Here is a 19,814-nt window from a genome sequence, read left to right as displayed (position 1 = left end):
ATATGGAGAGATCACTGTGAGATCAAAGTGTTGACTGGGTAAAGGCCGCTACATCTGAAAGCAGGTGATGGTGATTTACTACTAATCAAGGAACCGGCTTTACTGACGAGATGCGCCTAACAATGTCATGCGATATATCGCCCAGCCCTAAAAGACGTCATAAAAACTTTCATTCTGGCTCCTCAGTGGACGTCTTTTCAACATAAGACTTTTGTGACAAAGACGTTGAAAAGACGTGTTTTGGACATCATTGTGTTTATTGGGACCATTGTGCTGAACCTCTCCCAATGAAGGATCCCTTTACCCCTCTACAGATAAAGCGTTGTCTGGATAATTTCGGTTTCGCGTATCTACCCAGAAGTGATACAATTCTGTATAAAAATGTTTAAGGCCAGACAAGTAGATTGTTAAGGCTTGGTTTGTAGGGAATTACAAACCTGCGCATATATATTCAAATGCGCATAACTATAGAATCAATTCTTAATCCGCACGTGAGCGTAAAGTCTGTGTAGAGAGAACAGTGCCGTTTTAGCTGCCTCTAATTTATTAACTACCCAGCTAACAGATTTTTTGTTATAAGAACGTTCTCCAAATATTCAGTGTTGGTTCTGGGAACGTGAAAAATGTCCAGTTTTATTGACGTTAGAGGAACGTGTTTTAAAAGTATAATGTTCCTCAAACGTAATTTTGATTTTAAATTCAACATTCTAGGAACATTGATTTCTAACATTCTAAGAACATAAAAATGTCTAGTTTCCTGAATGTTACTAGAATGTTATTTAAAGGTTAGTGTGATGTTCCTGAAACATTCTTTCAATCATTAAAAACTCCTGCTGTGAACAAGCACTGAAAGAAAGAAAATAAGAACACAAACTACAACTTTATTCAGACACAGCCTTAGATGAACTGAAGATAAAAGAAGACATTAAAACTCTCAAGATCTGATTAATTAACTCCACAAACAGCATTACCATCTTCACTAATTATAACCAGACTGACTTTATTTCGTCACACGTGTACATAAGTTCTTATTGAGAATTAACAGAGGTTTAGATACACTGTAAAAAAAAATACACTGTTTGGCTGCTGTACATGAGTTATAACAGCAGATGATGAACAAAGAGAAAAGGTGATCTGATGGTGATGGTTGTGTTTTAACATAATCATTATTTCATAATCATTTAACCTGAATCACTGAACTCATATGAGTTAGGTTTATTTTATTAATTTTGGGTGCATAATGTTTAGCCTTTTCAATGAAATTCAAATAATCACATCAATAAAAATACAAATAAAAAATTATGTATCCAAATTAAAAAATGTTTTGGCAACATAGACATATCAAGATTTATTAGCATATGAATCTCAGCAATGGTGACAAACAGATCACCTCTGCTCATAACCTCATTATTTATTCATGCAGCAATGCATGATGGGAGCCATGAATGAGTTTTGATTGGTAAAACCCAAAATGCACTGCAACACCATTGTTGAGATACACAGGCTGATTATTGATGTCTGTGTGTCTCTTTTTTGAACAAAAGAAACTTTTTAGAAATTATTTGGATTACATTGTAAAAGTTAATAGTATTATGGAGTTCAATGACGGTACCACTATAAATAGTAAAGTAACCTAACTCATGAATTGGACTCTATATGAGTTCAGTGATTCAGGTCAAATGATTGTGAAATAATGATTATGTTAAAACACAACCATCACCATCAGATCACTGTTTGTTCATCTGGCTGTTATAACTCATGTACAGCAGTCAAACAAAACTTAATGTTAATAATTTAAGGGTAAAGAGCCCAACTAAAACACACACTGATCTCCATAATGGTGACATTAATTATGGTTTTCTCCTTCAGTGATTCTGCTCACTGTAAAAAAAATCCCATATTTTTTACGGAATAATGCTGGCAACTTTGGTTGCCAGAACAATTCTGTAAAAAATACATTAAAACTGTAATCACCTTTACGGAGCAGCATGTAAGTTTTACATTTTAAACTGGTATATTTAACAATGGATTTCAGCAATATTGACATGGCCATAAAGTTATTGAACAAATTTCTTCAGTAAGAATTGAAGACACCTGATGTTAACAAGCAGAATCACTGAAGGAGAAAACCATAATTAATGTCACCATTATGGAGATCAGTGTGTGTTTTAGTTGGGCTCTTTACCCTTAAATTATTAACATTAAGTTTTGTTTGACTGCTGTACATGAGTTATAACAGCCACATGAACAAACAGTGATCTGATGGTGATGGTTGTGTTTTAACATAATCATTATTTCACAATCATTTGACCTGAATCACTGAACTCATATAGAGTCCAATTCATGAATTAGGTTACTTTATTATTTATAGTGGTACCGTCATTGAACTCCATAATACTATTAACTTTTACAATGTAATCCAAATAATTTCTAAAAAGTTTCTCTTGTTCAAAAAAGAGACACACAGACATCAATAATCAGCCTGTGTATCTCAACAATGGTGTTGCAGTGCATTTTGGGTTTTACCAATCAAAACTCATTCATGGCTCCCATCATGCATTGCTGCATGAATAAATAATGAGCTTATGATCAGAGGTGATCTGTTTGTCACCATTGCTGAGATTCATATGCTAAATCTTGATATGTCTATGTTGCCAAAACATTTTTTAATTTGGATACATAATTTTTTATTTGTATTTTTATTGATGTGATTATTTGAATTTCATTGAAAAGGCTAAACATTAGCACCCAAAATTAATAAAATAAACCTAACTCATATGAGTTCAGTGATTCAGGTTAAATGATTATGAAATAATGATTATGTTAAAACACAACCTTCACCATCAGATCACCTTTTCTCTCTGTTCATCATCTGCTGTTATAACTCATGTACAGCAGCCAAACAAAACTTAATGTTCATAATTTAAGGGTAAAGAGCCCAACTAAAACACACACTGATCTCCATAATGGTGACTTTAATTATGGTTTTCTCCTTCAGTGATTCTGCTTGTTAACATCAGGTGTCTTCAATTCTTACTGAAGGAATTTGTTCAATAACTTTATGGCCATGTCAATATTGCTGAAATCCATTGTTAAATATACCAGTTTAAAATGTAAAACTTACATGCTGCTCCGCAAAAGGTGATTACAGTTTTAATGTATTTTTTACAGAATTGTTCTGGCAACCAAAGTTGCCAGCATTATTCCGTAAAAAATACAGGATTTTTTTTACAGTGTATTGATGTCTAATTGAAAATGTTTTGTTTGAGGTCACCATCATGGAGATCAGTGTTTTCGTTAGTTCTGCTCTTCCCAGCTAACAGAGATCTGTTATAAAAACAGTCTTCAAATATTCAGTATTTATTTTGAGATTGTGAAAAAAATTTAGAGTTTTTATTTAAGAGTAATATGTATTTCAAACATTCATACCTCTCAGTTTTAATTAAAACTCAACAACATGCAAACATAGATTTTGACACTCAGAGGCTGTTTTCCCAATCTCACCCTATACCCTCATTCACTATTCCCTACACTAGTTCATTAATAGAGTCCACTTGAAAGAAAAGAAGTGAGTGAATTGAGACACTGATGAACACCTGATAAGCAGAATCACTGAAGGACAGAGAAACAAGAACAGAAAAAAGAGAAACACAAGAACTGACTTCCAGCCACACTGAGTGTGAAACCAGTTTACAAACCAGTTTAACATTATTTATTACATGTACAAACGTTCTTGTTGAGAATTAACAGATATTTAGCTGTTGATGTTTTATTGAGAAAAAAAATAGTTTGTAGTCACCATGATGGAGATCAGTATTAGCTTTAGCTGGGCTCTTGACCCTAAACTTTGAAATGGTTTTGATTCTCTGGCTGTGTTTACACTTGGCATTAACATGCGACCTGTATATGGATGTTATTCACATATACATTGAAAAGACGAGTATAAGCGCGTTTCTGATCGGAATGTTATCCGATCAGCGTGTCCAGTTTCGGAGGTAGTCGAGGACGCATTGTGATCGGATCTCAGTGTAATGTAAACGCAATCCAGACATCGTGTCTGCATTCACAGGTGGACGTTATATAAATCTCCCACGTGCTGTCAGACAATAATGGCCAGACGCAGTTTAGACAATAAATTAAATTTATTTTAACCTTATAATAAATGCCAATATTTAAAACAGTTTAGTTAGACTTACTTGATACTGTGTGTGTCATTTTTCATTTTAATTGTGCAACATTATCTGAACGAGGCGATCGCCTGTACAATCACAGCTGTGAGTCATGAGATCTTAATGAAGAGCGTGCGCTGCGTTGCCAGAGGAATAATAGGAATACACTTTTTATTTTTTTTTATGTTTTAAATGTTGAATGTTTTTATTGTTTCAGCATGTTAATTTATCTCCCATTTCAGTTAATATAGTCATTGCATGCTTACCTCGATGATCGATGATGTGACTTACCATTTTTGTATGATCAACTCTGGAAATATTCCTTCATTCAAAAAACATAATTTGATCTAAGACTGGAGATGAGATGCACAGGTAAGTAAAGTGAGTGAGTGAAAGCAATTGGGACATATCTTAATTTGTATACTCTTATTGAAGTATACTCTTATACTCTTATTAATGCCAAGTGTAAACGCAGCCTCTGACTGCTTTCAATGCTTTTCTGATCATATCCGGTATATAAGCTGTATATATACTTTTAAAAAGATTTGTAATTAATGTTTATCATATATCTCATAATCTACAATATTAATAACAGCAATGTTTCTGTAATCAGATATTCAGAAGGATATTGAAATAATATATTGCATTGAAATATATTTGAATGACTGTTTAAAACAGACACACAGAGATCAACAATCAGCATATTAATCTCAACAATGGTGACGATCAAAAGTTTCATGTCGCAATGCATGCTGGGTTCCAGGATAGTAGAAAACTTCCAGCATGCACTGCTGCAAGAATAAAAATGTTTATAAAAATAAAACAAATTATTGCCACCATTGTTGAGAAATTAGTTTACTTGAGTTTTAGTGCATTTTTACAGTAACATACTGTAGATTACAGTAAATAACTGTACAATTAACAGTACATTTCTGCCAGTATTTTATTGTAAAAAAACCTGGTAAGGTCTTTTACCAGGTAGTCAACCAGGTAACAGTGTAGACAACGAAATCTTGTCTAAACAGTCATATTTTGTCTGTAATTGTTTTTATGATATATTAATATAGGGCATATAAATGTTAATATGCCGTTTAATACGTTGCTTAAACATAGACATTTTATTTCAACATATTTCAGTCGATTTTTACTCATCTCAGTGTAGCAATATAGTTTGGGGAAAGCTAAACTATTAGATGTGTTAATGTTCATTTAATAGCATGCCTGTAGTAAACAGCGCACATCTGTGCCGTTCATTCACACAGACACGCGATTCATATTTAAACAGTCTGTTTGTGGTTCACATACACTAGATTAGAACAAACCACACAATAATAAAGAACTTACTTTTCACAATAGATTAGAACAAAAAACTTAAGAATAAAGAACTTACTATTCACAATCCTCAGCTTGATCCATTGCTCCTCAAAATGAAACCAAACCACACTGGTACACTGTTTGTTTGTGTGTTATTTAAACATTGCGGCATGAAGCTTTTTGTTTGTCACCATTGTTGAGATTCATGTGCTGATTATTGATGTCTGTGTTTGACAATTTGTGGTTAACTACTTGCACATTAATGAAATAAATGCACACCATCCATATGATCAAAAATTGTTATCAGATCAGTAATTGCTGACATAATGACATAATAAAGAAACACAGAAATTATGAAATTAATTTATTGAGACAAAATAAAACATGTTTAAAATACAGAGACAGCAGCCAGAGAAAAAAGAAGAGTAAAGGGTCAAGAGCCCAAATAAAGGAGCCATTAATCACGATTCTGTTGACTTCAAATAAAACATCAATGAAACATCAAACCTCTGTTAATTCTCAATAAGAGCTTGTCTATGTAGATTCATGATGTCTAAAACATCCAAATTTTCATACAAACTCTTTATTAAACATCACTGGACTACATAACAACAAGTTACCAATACGTTTCAGTGTTCATCCAAACACTCAGTTGTAAAAACACAGGAAGTAACTCTGGCAAATGCACACCGACTACAGTCACATGTGACACATATCTGACTCAAGTTGTGTAACTATAACACATTAGTGTGTAAAAGGTTTCAACACATTTCCGTTTAAGAGGAATAACACATTAGATGTGTTAAAATCTACAGAACATGTGTTAAAATCGACACGTGTTGTCCCTGAGCACACACACCACATTTGTTAAAATCTACACAACATGTGTTAAAATCTACACAACATGTGTTGTCCCTGAGCACACACACTACATGTGTTAAAATCTACACAACATGTGTTGTCCCTGAGCGCACACACTACATGTGTTAAAATCTACAAGACTACATGTGTCATTTTTAACATCTCTTTTTACAGGTTGTGTTGTTTTCACATCATCATTTTATAAGAGCGCGTGACACTCACCATCACTGTGAATGGTATGCAGTGTTTGCTATGTTCTCAAACAAACCGGCCACTGTAAATTTAAGTTATTTGTATACAATATTTTGTTAGTTGCTGCATTTTAATTAAATTCAAAGTACAAACTCAGTTAACTGTTATCTCTTCATGAACTTTTGTCAAAAGCAGCATTATCAATCAGGGTTTGAAACGTGAATAACTGAATAATGAACAGTACAGTGAGTCTGTCCGTCATTGAGCTTGAAACATTGTCTTGTACTTTGTGTGCACATGCATTCTGTACTCGACTATTGATTAAACGGTTCATATTTTTTACATTTGCCCCTTTCGCTTTATTTTTAAAATGACACAATTTGTGTTAAAATGATTTACACATTTATTGTGTTAAAATCTACACAACATGTGTTGTCCCTGAACGCACAGACACTACATGTGTTATAATCTACACAACATGTGTTCAAATTTGTACAACATATGTTGTCCCACACACTACAGGTATGGTTACACTGTGCCGACCCAGGCTTTTTAAGGTGAAATAAAGCCACACTTTTGAGTGCCAGCCATGATCCATGGCTGTAAAAGGACACTGGCAACAATGGAATCATTATTTTTTAAATATCCCAATCCTAGTGACATTTTTGTTATAATTAATCAGTCATAATCTTTGTGCATGCAATAAAATGATTTACAATTATACAGTTCAAGCATCAAGAAAAAACTAACTTTTAATAAATTAAGAGTCCAGAACCCAACTAAAGCAAACACTGATCTCTATAATGGTAACTTTAAACAAAACATTTTCAACTAAACATCTCAATAACAACTTCTGTAGATGTATGACAGAAATAAAGTGATACTGGTTAATAATACGTGTAATAATGTGTAATGGCTGGAAGTCAGTTGTAGTTCTTGTGTTTCTCTATTTCTGTTCTTGTGTTCCTCTTTCCTTCAGTGATTCTGCTTGTTAACAGCAGGTGTTCATCACTAATGCTCAATAATCACTTACATATTCACTTAATTATCTTATCAATGTTACTTTTTACTCTTTGTAGTGTGGATTTTCCTGTGGGGTTGAAAGGGTTACCAGTGTAAGATAAAAAGACACACCCACGAAATTTATTTTAACAGTAATAAACTGTAAGTTATAAAGCAGGTTTATACTGGTTTACTGTAAAATGTAGTTTTTTGGGTCACCGTTGTGCTGAAGAGTAAAGCCTGTGCTTCAGTCCAGGAGAAGTTCTAGAAACATTGATGATACGCTGCATGTTGCTTTATTTAACAGACGGTATGTAGTTGCTGGTCCTATTGAAATATCTTTATGTGCAATCGTTTGTAGTGGTCTTAAATAAGTTCACATTATTAATGCATTATACATTTTAGTTTATACATTTAAATGACAGTTGGTCAATTTTAGGCAGTCAGTTTCTACAAGTGGAATTTGTTAACTCAAGTTTTAATTTAGTGCAGTTTTAAATTAACATACTGTAGATTACAGTGGATAACTGTACAATTAACAGTAAATTAACCATTTTAAAAAATCTGGTACGGTCTAACAGTGTTGTTAAACTCATTTCTATGTTGAAATAATGAAGATCTCTGTACCTCCCTTGGCTTGTTTATTAGGCACTGCCTGGCCACTCCTATTAAAATATCCTGGTTGATTGTGAGAATGTGTTGCTCAATCACAGTGTATAAATATGAGCAAATGATGACATCTGTTCAAGAGTGAATCCTCATCCTACAGCAGAAGTATCTCAGACACCCAGGATTTTTTTTAGTGTTGACAATGTTCCCGCACTGGCTAATATTTTTCCTTGCCTCAATGTGTAAGTAAATATTTGTATTGATACAACTTTAAAATTAGGTTCAAACTGTTATTATTAGTTAATACATTAGGCATTAAAATGACAACAATTAACATTTTAAAACATCTGTTAACTGGCAACCAGTTTGGTCCATTTTTAAGTAGATTTAACTTATGCTCACAGTGCATTACGCCATTGTTTTCAACGCCGGAACAGCTGTAGACAAGAATGTCTCCTAAGCGATTGAGGTGTTTTGTTATATGATGTAAGAATGAACATAGCAGTCATAATTTACTCTCGCTGTTACTCGAGGATGGATCTGTACCATCTGTTCGTGATCCAGCTTACAGTCTCCGCAGCGATAGGTCTACGTCACTGATCACGGCAGTAATGAAAGGGAGAGTGCGCACTTTATTACAGTTCATATGAGTTGTTTTACGGATATAAAGTTTACCTGCACTCTAAAAAGAGATGTGTTAAAAATAACACGTTGTTTCAGTTTTAACACATATGGTGAGTGTGCTCAGGGACAACACATGTTGTGTCAAATTTAACACAATTAATGTGTAAGTCATTTTAACACAAATTGTGTCATTTTAAAAATAAAGCGAAAGGGGCAGATGCAAAAATATGAACCGTTTAATCAATAGTCGAGTACAGAATGCATGTGCACACACAGTACAAGACAATGTTTCAAGCTCAATGACTGGACAGACTCACTGTACTGGACATTATTCACGCTTCAACCCCTGATCGATAATGCTGCTTGAATAAGTTCACGAAGAGATAACAGCTAACCGAGTTTGCACTTTTGAATGTAATAACTTTTATTTACAGTGGCCGGTTTGTTTGAGAACATAGCAAACACTGCATACCATTCGCAGTGATGGTGAGTGTCGACGCGCTCATAAAATTATGAGTTGAAAACAACACAACCTGTAAAAAGAGATGTTAAAAATGACACATGTGTAGATTGTAACACATGTAGTATGTGTTCTCAGGGACAACACACGTTGTGTAGATTTTAACACATGTAGTGTGTGTGTTCAGGGACAACACATGTTGTGTAGATTTTAACACATGTAGTGTGTGTGCTCAGGGACAACATGTTGTGTCAAATTTAACACACAACCTGTGTTGTTTCTTAACACATCTCTGTGTTTATAAGGACTACACATTTTGTGTTACCTTTAACACAACTAATGTGTTTTTCCTCTTAAACAGAAGTGTGTTGAAACCTTTTACACACAAATGTGTTATAGTTACACATAGGGCTGGGCGATATATCGCATGACTTTGTCAGGCGCATCTCATCAGTAAAGCCGGTTCCTTGATTAGTAGTAAATCGCCATCACCTGCTTTCAGATGTAGCGGCATTTACTACACCAGGAGTCCTCAACTCTGGACCACGAGATCATACTATGGCAAACCGTTTTAGCTTTTATTCATTTCCAGGATATGAGTTCTTGATATCAACAATTACATTTTTGATATCAACAATTACATTTTTTTATATCAAAATGTAATTGTTGATATCATCAATTTAATTCTTGATATCAACAATTGAATTCTTGATATCAAAATTGAGTTCTTGATATCAAAATTGTAATTGTTGATATAAAAAATGTAATTGTTTATATCAACAATTGAATTGTTGATATCTGTAATTGTATTTTCACTAGTGAAATGTCACCATAGGCTGTCATTCAAAATCAATTGTTGATATCAATAATTGATTTCTTACTAGTAGAAATTTTTTTTTTTTGATATCAATAATTACATTGTTACTAGTAAACATGCGAATTACTGATATCAATAATTCAATTGTCACTAGTTGAAATGTCTATTCTTGATATCAACAATTGAATTGCTACTACACTGTAAAATCCAATTAGTAAACCTTACTTAAAAAAGCATGCAAACCGATTGCCTTGAAAAAAACAAGTAAAGTGAAATAGGAATAGTATGTAGTACTAACAAGTGCCTGTCTAGTAGAGTACACTTACAAGAGAGTTCCAGTAACTTAAAACTAATTTGTATATATACTTGGTCATTTACTTTAGATGTATTCATTTATGCTTTTGCATTTATTATTACTAACCAGACTGACTTTATTTCTCTCAGACATCTACACAAGTTTTTATTGAGAATTAACAGAGGTTTAACTCTGTTTCATTTGAAGTCACAATAACAGTGATTAGTGTTTCCATTAGTTGGGTTCTTAACTCTTACTATATATTTCATAGTTTGTGGCTCCTGTGACAGTGTGTTTGTAAAACACATTTGCAGCAGTAAAGCAAGCTGAAGTGAAATGATATCAGGTGATGATGGTTACATGATGGCTTCACAATCATCATGAAAAAAAATGAAATTTCTGATGACATTGGAATCAAATTGAACCAATCAATTTTGTTGATATCGTCAATATGTTTATAAAACAATTGCTGTGTTCTGCAGCAATACGATTCTGACAACAACGAGGCTAACAAGCCAGTTTGTAGTGAAACACTCAGACATCAACAATCCGCGTATGATTCTCAACAATGGTGACAATCAACAAAATATTCAGATAATCAGATCTGGACATCACAATAAAGCTTCTAAATGTCACAACAAAAACAACAGCAAAAAATAAAAGCAAATATTTAGGGTTAAACAAAATATTGGACAATAGTAGGACAATTCAGCTGCATAATTTATTCATGCTGCAGTGCATGCTGGGAGTTTTGTACAATGCTGCTACCCAGTATGCATTGCTGCATGGCACTTTTGATTGTAACCATTGTTGAGATTCATACGCTGGTTGTTGATGTCTGTGTGTTTCACTATAGACTAATTTGTTATGCTCATTGCTATCGAAATCTTTTTGCTGCAGAACTGTTGGAACATAGCCTGGGTTTCCCCAGACTGCCTTTACGCAGCGCGATTTTATTCCCGCTGAAAGGCAGTCTGGAAACCATGGACCTGATTTTCGCCTCATCTAGGGAACCAATCACAGAACGGGGAGGGAGCAGCAAGACGATGACGACATCTATGCGACACAACTAAGCAGTTTGTTTATGGATACAACATGGCAGCAGACGTGAAGCTACCTTTTGATGCAGCCTTAGATATTGTTCTAAGTAGTTTAGAACGCAAGTTTATTTTGAAAAAAGAGCAGCTTTTTGCGTCTATACATACGTCATCTGGTATAATGGAAACGATTGGTTATGAGCTACGTACAGGCGCATTTGATAGACATTCTTAGCACCCAATAAACGGCGCCGGGCATTCGTAAACCACGCCTCAAATACGAAAAAATGCGCATGTGGTTCCCAGACCCAAGTCTCAACGAGAATTGGGTCTGGCGTTAGCCAGGCTAGTTGGAACAGGGACTGTATCAGAAATGTATTTAAAGTTCAATACAATTGTTAGCTTTGATTCGATTCAAATGACATCTGAAAATCCTGTTACTACATGATGATTAAAAAACCATCAAAAGTATCATCAAATAGATATTTCAACTAGTGACAACTGAATTCTTGATATCAAAAATAAAGGTTTTTACTAGTAAGAATTGTATTTCTGATATGTGAAATTGGAATTTCAACTAGTAAGAAATCAATTCTTGATATCAACAATTGATTTTGAATAGCAGCCTATGGTGACTTTTCACTAGTGAAAATACAATTACAGATATCAAAACTTAAATTCTTGATATCTAGAATGAACATTTTAAGTAGTAAAAATGTAATTGTTGATATCAAGAATTAGCATTGTTACTAGTGGAAATGTAATTCCTGATCTCAAAAATTGCCATTGTTAGCATAAATCTAATTCCTGATATCAATAACTATCATTTTAACTAGTGAAAATGTTATTGTTGATATCAAGAATTCATATCCTTGAAATTAATAAAAGCTAAAACGGCTTGCCATAGTGATCCACTTTCCTGCAGAGTTTAGCTCCAACCCTAATCAAACACACCTGAACAAGCTAATCAAGCTCTTAGTGATTAATACAACGTTACAGGTACACAACAAAATCCCCAGTGTTAAATCAACATTGCTCAGAGTGCATATTGTCCCAAACTATAGAGTGTTAAAGTTAATGAGATAATTATATGATTAATTAAGTGATGTTTGAGCATTGGTGATGAACACCTGATGTTAACAAGCAGAATCACTGAAGAAAAGAGGAACACAAGAACTACAACTGACTTCAGACACAGCCTTAGTTGAAATCAACTGAAGAAAACATTAAATCTGTGAAGATCTCAGCAGAGGAGGAATAATAAACTCCACAAACAGCATTACCAGCTTCACTTATTACTAACCAGATTGACTTTATTTTTGTCACAAGTCTACGGAATTGATTGTTGAGAGTTGATATTTAAGTGATCAAAAAAGTATGCTACCATTATGGTGGTCAATGTTTGCTTTGGTTGGTCTCGTGACCCATTTAATTTCCAAAGCAAACTTCTTCAAGCATTTGCAATAATGTATCATGATAAACACTTGAGCTTTGCTGAACAAAAAGTTCAATATACAAATAAGCTTTTATGCGTACAAGACGCTTAAATGAAACCCATAAAGAGATAGATGTTAAAGGTCATTTGTCACAAAATTATTTATTTTTATTTTGGTTATTAATTGAAGTTTTTGTATAGTAAATGTGTAAAAAAAAAAGTATAATAATAAACAATTTTCAGTGCTAAAAAAGCACATGTATATCTTCTGAAAATATACACTTAGACATCAACACTTACCATAAAATCCTGAACAGTGGTGACAATAATTATCCATACTGCAGTGCATGCTGGCATTTTTTTTCAAATTATGATACCCAGCATGCATTGCAGCATGAAACTTTTTGTTTATTGTCACCATTGTTGAGATTTGTATGCTGATTTTTGCTGTATGTGAGTTCGGTAAAAAGTGCAGAATAATATCTTGTATGCACTTAACAGTTTTAAAATTCCACACGATAAATAATGGAGATAATGGATGTAGTTTCACAGGGTAGACAAGATAATGATATGCCATCATATTCTGATTTTACTGCTTTTAAAACAGTATATATGTTGTTGCAGAATAAAATCTATCAAACAAAGTGACGGGTCAACAGCCCAACTAAAGCAAACACTGATCTCTATAATGGTGGCATTATATTTTTACCAATAAAATATCAACATTTAAACCTCTGTTAAATCTCAAAAATAACTTCCGTAGAAGCATGGCAGAAATCAAATCAATCTGGTTAGTAATAAGTGACGCTGGTAATGCTGTTTGTGGAGTTTGTAGACATCTAAGGCTGTGGCTGAAGTCAGTTGTAGTTTTTGTGTTCCTCTTTCCTTCATTGATTCAGGTGTTCATCACTAATGCTCAATCATCTCTTAATTAATCACTTAATTATCTCATTAACTTTAACACTTTTAACACTCTGTAGAATGGGACAATATGTACTTGAGCAATGTTGATTTAACATTGGGGATTTTGTTGTGTACCTGTAATGTTGTATTAATCATTAAGAGCTTGATTAGCTTGTTTAGGTGTGTTTGATTAGGGTTGGAGCTAAACTCTGCAGGAAAGTGGATCTCGCGGTCCAGAGTTGAGGACTCCTGTAATACACAGAGCCGTAGTTAACTGACAAGCTGAGCCATATCGCATTAATTAGCGCAGGCGATACGTCCGTGATAATTATGCGATATGGCTCAGCTTGTCAGTTAACTACGGCTCTTTGTAGTTAATGCCGCTACATCTGAAAGCAGGTGATGGTGATTTACTACTAATAAAGGAACCGGCTTTACCTACGAGATGCACCTAACAATGTCATGCGATATATCGCCCAGCCCTACCTCTGATCATAAGCTCATTCTTTATTCATGCATCAATGCATGATGGTAGCCATGAATGAGATATGATTGGTGGCATGCCCTATAATTGTCACCATTGTTGAGATTCACAGGCTGATTATTGATGTGTGTGTGTGTCAGAAGAAAACAACTTTAACTAAATTATTTGGATTACATTATAAATTTTACAAAATATTAATATGTACATGGACAGTGCTGCTTATAATAATAAAGTAAATTTAATCAGAAATTGGGCTATATATGAGTGTTAGGGATGTGCAGATCGATGCTGCAGTATCGATATATCGATACTCACAAGCTACTCACTTGGTATCGATACCTCTACAAAAATATCGATATTAAATTTATATTAATAACTTATGGATCACTAAGTGTTTCGGTACTTCTTTTAAATGTTTGTGTTAAATAGAAAACACCCCTCCCTGACATATTTAGCTTGCCTGTGAGAGAAGTGAGCGACGTGTGTTCCCTCCCTCCACACGTCATCGCACAGATTGCGCGCACCGCACACACACACACACACACTTCCGGCATTTCAGGGGAATCGCACATCAAATACAGATGCATACATTCAGATGCGCAGATATATGGAAGAAAAGGTGATCCCAAGAAGTGAGGATCCTTTGCTCTGGTGGGAAAAAAATGAGAGCACATTTCCACTGCTTAGCAACCTGGCTAAAAAATACCTTGGAATTATCGCAACCTCTGTTCCAGCTGAGAGGTTGTTTTCTAAGGCAGGAGAAACAATTAGTCAGAGGCGAAATCGGCTAAAACCAAAAAATGTTAACATGTTGCTTTTCCTTAACACCAATCTGAAGCTTAAAGATTAGAAAACCTGTATCAACAATTAAAAATAAAAAGAAATTGAAATGTCTAAAATTGCTAAATAGGAAAAATATGTAGAAAGTTGAAAATAAAGAAAAAATGGCCTGTTTAAAAACAAGGAATATTTAATAAAGTGCAAATATGCACAATTTATGTTGTTGGTATTTTATTTTATTAATATTTATGTAATAATGTATTATTTTATTTATTCAATATTTTTTTAAATACTGTATTAAAGTGTAAATATACACAATTATGTTGTTGGTATATTATTTTATAAATATTGAATGTATTTTACTTTTTTTATTATTTTTATTTTAAACATGTTTATTTATTTTTTGTGAAGTTTGCTTTTGTAATAAACTTATTAATGGCCAGTATGTGTCATGTGGATTTTATTTGAATGTAAGTGTAATCAAATAAAAAAAAAAAAAAAAAGTTCAGTTTGGAGGTATCGTATCGGTATCGGTATCGGCGATACTGGCCTTGAAAGTATCGGAATCGTATCGAAGACAAAATAAGTGGTATCGCCCATGCTTAATGAGTGTAGTGATTAGGGTCAAATGATTGTGAAATGATGGTTATGTAAAGACACAACCAACACCATCAGATCACCTTTTCTATTTGTCATTCTGGTTGTTATAATTCAGGTAAATCAACCATACATTATTATAAATTATGGGTCAAGAGTCCAACTAAAACAGATACTGATCACAATAATGGTGACTTAAAATTTACAGTTTTCTCCTTCCGTGATTCTGCTTGTTATCATCAGGTGTCTTCAATAATGCTCAATCATAACTCAATTATTCACTTACTTATCTCATTAACTTTAACACTGCTTCAGTGTTACTTATAACACTCTTTGATTGTGGATTATATAAACTCTGAGCAGTGTTCATTTATACCTGATTGTGGTATAAAACCCAAGAATATACCACAATCCCAGACGTAGTACTGAGGGTAAATGAAAATTGAGCAGAAGTACGTAGGAGGGTGGAGCCAGGTTATTACTTTACTAGTTACTTGAAAAAGTAATCTGATTGCGTAAATCAAGTTACCCCCAACACTGCCCCCATCTAATTCTTTTTTCTGTTTGCAGCATTTACAGCATCAGACATAAAAACCCCATTCCTCCCGCATGAGAAATATTCCTCAACTTCCTTTACAGGTAAGAACACAACACTTGTAATACAAAAATGACACCTATTGGTTGCAGTATACTACAAAACTGTAGAAAAACAGCAATGTACTGGCCATACTGTTTCCGGTAGTTTACCATACAAATCTTTAAATAAAACCTTTACTTTATTTCTGGCATACGTCTACAGCAGTTCTTATTAGAATTAAAAGAGCTTTAGATGTTGATGATTTATTGTTTCATTTGATGTCACCATTATGGTGATCAGTGTCTGCTTTAGCTGGGCACTTGACCCTTGACCTTTATATAGTACTGGTTCAATTAAAAAAAACTATATCTATTTACTATAAGCACTTAACTCAAAAATAACTATTAAATAAAATAACTAGAAAAATCGGTAACTAAAATCAACTTGAAAATGCAATTTCATTAAGCAAAGGTGAATCCATTTCTCTACAATTTAAAGGTACACTTTTATTCTATCAGTTAATTGTGAAAGTATGGTGGTTGAAAGCTTCTGGCAACATTAAATCCAGGAGAGAAGAGAATTCTTGTCAAATAAAGGAAAAAGAAACAAACAAACAGGATGCGCTTTTTGTCATCTGTCTTCTTTCTGGACCACATCACTCAAATGAAATACGTTCACAGTATTACTAGTAGCATACTGTTAAAGCTACACTGTGTAGGCTTTACTCCCATCTAGCGGTGAAATTGCATATGACTACCAACTGAATATTAGTTTCTAGCCCCTCCCATTCCGAAGGCGTTTTAACTCCTACGGTGGCCGTATTATTTCAAATCTGCCGTCAGTCGCGAGTAATCTCCCGCTCGCATTCGTCACTCTTTTTTTGCTAAGAATCAACTTAAAAAATTACACAGTGTAGCTTTAAATATATTAAAATAAGGCCCTGTCCACACAGAGACGCGTTTAGCTGTATACGTACAAATTTTGTGTTGTATTGGCGTTTCGTCCAGACGGATCCGGCGTTTTGAGAGACTGAAACCGCTGTTTTTTGAAACCGGGTCCCAGAGTGCATAAATCTGAAAACGACACGCTTGCGTTTTCGTGTGTACAGCCAATCCGTATATTTTGTGAAACGATGATGTCATCACCCCACGTGTCCATTAGTCAGACACTGTTTAGTCACGTAAGTTAACAACAACAACAACTGCCGACTATATGCTTGTATAATCATATAATATAATGCTGCAGAAGCTACTGAGCCTCTTTTATTCCTTTATTTATTATTTACTTGAATGTATTTTTATTTTATTTATTTTATTTCTTTATATTTTTCTTATGCTATGGTGCTGGTCTGTTGTCTGATTAAGACATTTTGTATTTTGTAGGGATGGGCATTTCAAGCAAAAATAATATTCGACGATCGCTGGGAATTATTTGATTATTAGGCTATTCAAAAAACGCACCCTTGCCCCACATGCTCACGGGCAAAGCAGCGTTTGCTCAAATTCCACTCAGACCTTAAATTTCTCAGTAGGCCTGTTGTAGCCATTAAAGAAAATGTATTTAGTTTCATATTTATGTTTAAATAATATGTCATTTTTTAAATTTCATCTATGTTGATTTATGAAAGTGAACAGCATAAGATGCGCAATATATCGGGAGACATAATTTTGACCACATTAAGTTTTGTTTTGTATAAAGCCTTTCTTTAAAGTGAATTTCGTATTGTATAAATTGTATTAATTTTAATTTTAATCAATGTTTCATCAACCAATTGCCTGGATTTAATAAATAAGAATAAATAAGCAAATATAGCTGACAATATAATCAGGACATGGAAGCACTAGCCCTCTGACGGTCTTCGTTTCGGAGTCACCTCCTGGGCCTTCCCGGTCAGAAGTGACCGGACACCTAAAAATTAAATTTCCTCCATCCCAGTAAAACCAATGCAATTTATTTTTGTTCTATAATATTTTTTCTTTTTAATTTTGTATTTTGAGAGAATTTGATTGAATTTATTAATATTTATGCAATATTTATGGTCTATTTTTGCCATTGAAAATAATAAAAAAAAATTTTTTTTTTTTTTTTTTTTTTTTTTTAATGCAGTATTTTAGTTTAATATAGAGTCGGCCTTCAAAAAAAAAATGGTTGAAGCAGATTAGCGCCATCTGGTGAGAGTATGGAGAGAAAGCGTAGAACCATGTTGTAACCACTAGATGGCATAAACAGCACTCTATGGAGAGGCATGTGATTTCCCCAGCTGTTTAATGGACACATTTACTTTTTTTTTTTTTTTTTTGTGGATTTGAATATATATTTAAACAATCTCAAAAACTATTTCTTATCAAGTTTTATATATTTTTTTTTTTAGAAATAGTGATTTAAAGTGTTAGTTTTTGCATTATGATTAGTCAAACCTAAACATTGTGTTAGAAAGCCTACACAGCAAAATCCCCAGTGTTAAATCAACACTGCTCGGAGCATATATGGTCCCACTCTACAGAGTGTTAAAATAACACTGAATCAGTGTTAAAGTTAATGAAATAATTAAGTGATTAATTAAGTGATGATTGAACATTATGATGGACACCTGCTGTTAACAAGCACAATCACTGAAGGAAAGAGAAACACAAGAACTACAACTGACTTTTAATCACAGCTTTAAATTAAATCAGCTGAAGATAAAAATAAGACATTAAATCTGTGAAGATCTCAACAGTGAACGATTAAACAACTCCACAAACAGCATTACCAGCTTCACTTATTACTAACCAGACTGACTTTACTTCTGTCAGACGTCTACAGTTGTATTGAGAATTAACAGAGGTTAAGATGTTGATGTTTTAGTCACCATTTAAAAATCACCATTATGGTGAACAGTGTTGCCTTTAGTTGTGCAATTTGATTCTTTTTTTATTATGTTATTTCATAGTCATTGTAACAGTGTTTACCAAAACACACAAAGGTTGCAAAGAAAGCCAGCAACAAATATGGTCAGGTGATAGGCCTATAGTTTTCAACAAGTACAAAAATCAAAAAAGTTTATCATTTACTGAAAATGGTTATTTGGTATTAATAGATTTTCAATAACATTCATTTCGTTCTATAGATCAGCCATCAAGCTGAATCTTTATTTTTTAATTATTGGGAAAGTAATCTTTGGACAAACACACAGACATCAAGAATCCCCATATGAATCTCATTAATGGTGACATGCTTTATGACGCAATGCATTATGGGAGGCACCATAGTATAAAAATCATGGCTCCCAGCATGCATTGCAGCATGAAGCATGTCACCATTGTTGAGATTCATACTCTGATTCTTGATGTCTGTTGTTTCTAATATAAAAATAATAATTTTCAAAACAAATCTGAAATGTATATCAAATTTTTAATTCAGGATGACTGCTCTGTGTCAAAAAAAGTGACTTTTATTAACAACTTTTGTTTTTTGTCAGGGATAAGATTAGTGAATCTTTCATCTTTATAATAATGAAAACAATAACACCTGGACATTTAATATTTTTAGCTTCTTTTGTAACATATTATGAGTTTTGGTAAATATTGTTACAAAGACCAAAATTGTACTTAAAATGCCATGAGTCAAACTGCCCAACTGAAGGGAAAACTGATCACCATAATGGTGACCTTTTTTT

At 33.6% G+C, this 19,814-nt stretch overlaps 1 protein-coding gene across 1 annotated transcript in view; it reads left to right on the top strand.

The window, feature by feature from the left end:
• The first annotated feature begins 8,247 nt into the window (after positions 1-8,247).
• Positions 8,248-19,814, top strand: part of LOC307003600 (5-hydroxytryptamine receptor 3A-like) — a 74,581-nt gene continuing 63,014 nt past the window's right edge. The window contains exons 1-2 of the mRNA XM_079622257.1: positions 8,248-8,389; positions 16,150-16,218. Coding sequence (XP_079478383.1) covers positions 8,350-8,389; positions 16,150-16,218 — 109 coding nt within the window. The 5' untranslated portion in view covers positions 8,248-8,349. The remainder of the gene's footprint in view (positions 8,390-16,149; positions 16,219-19,814) is intronic.

The sequence above is a fragment of the Phoxinus phoxinus genome (assembly GCF_949152265.1).
Source record: "Phoxinus phoxinus genome assembly, chromosome: 1".
NCBI lineage: Eukaryota > Metazoa > Chordata > Actinopteri > Cypriniformes > Leuciscidae > Phoxinus > Phoxinus phoxinus.
This window is presented reverse-complemented; position numbering and strand designations above follow the sequence as displayed.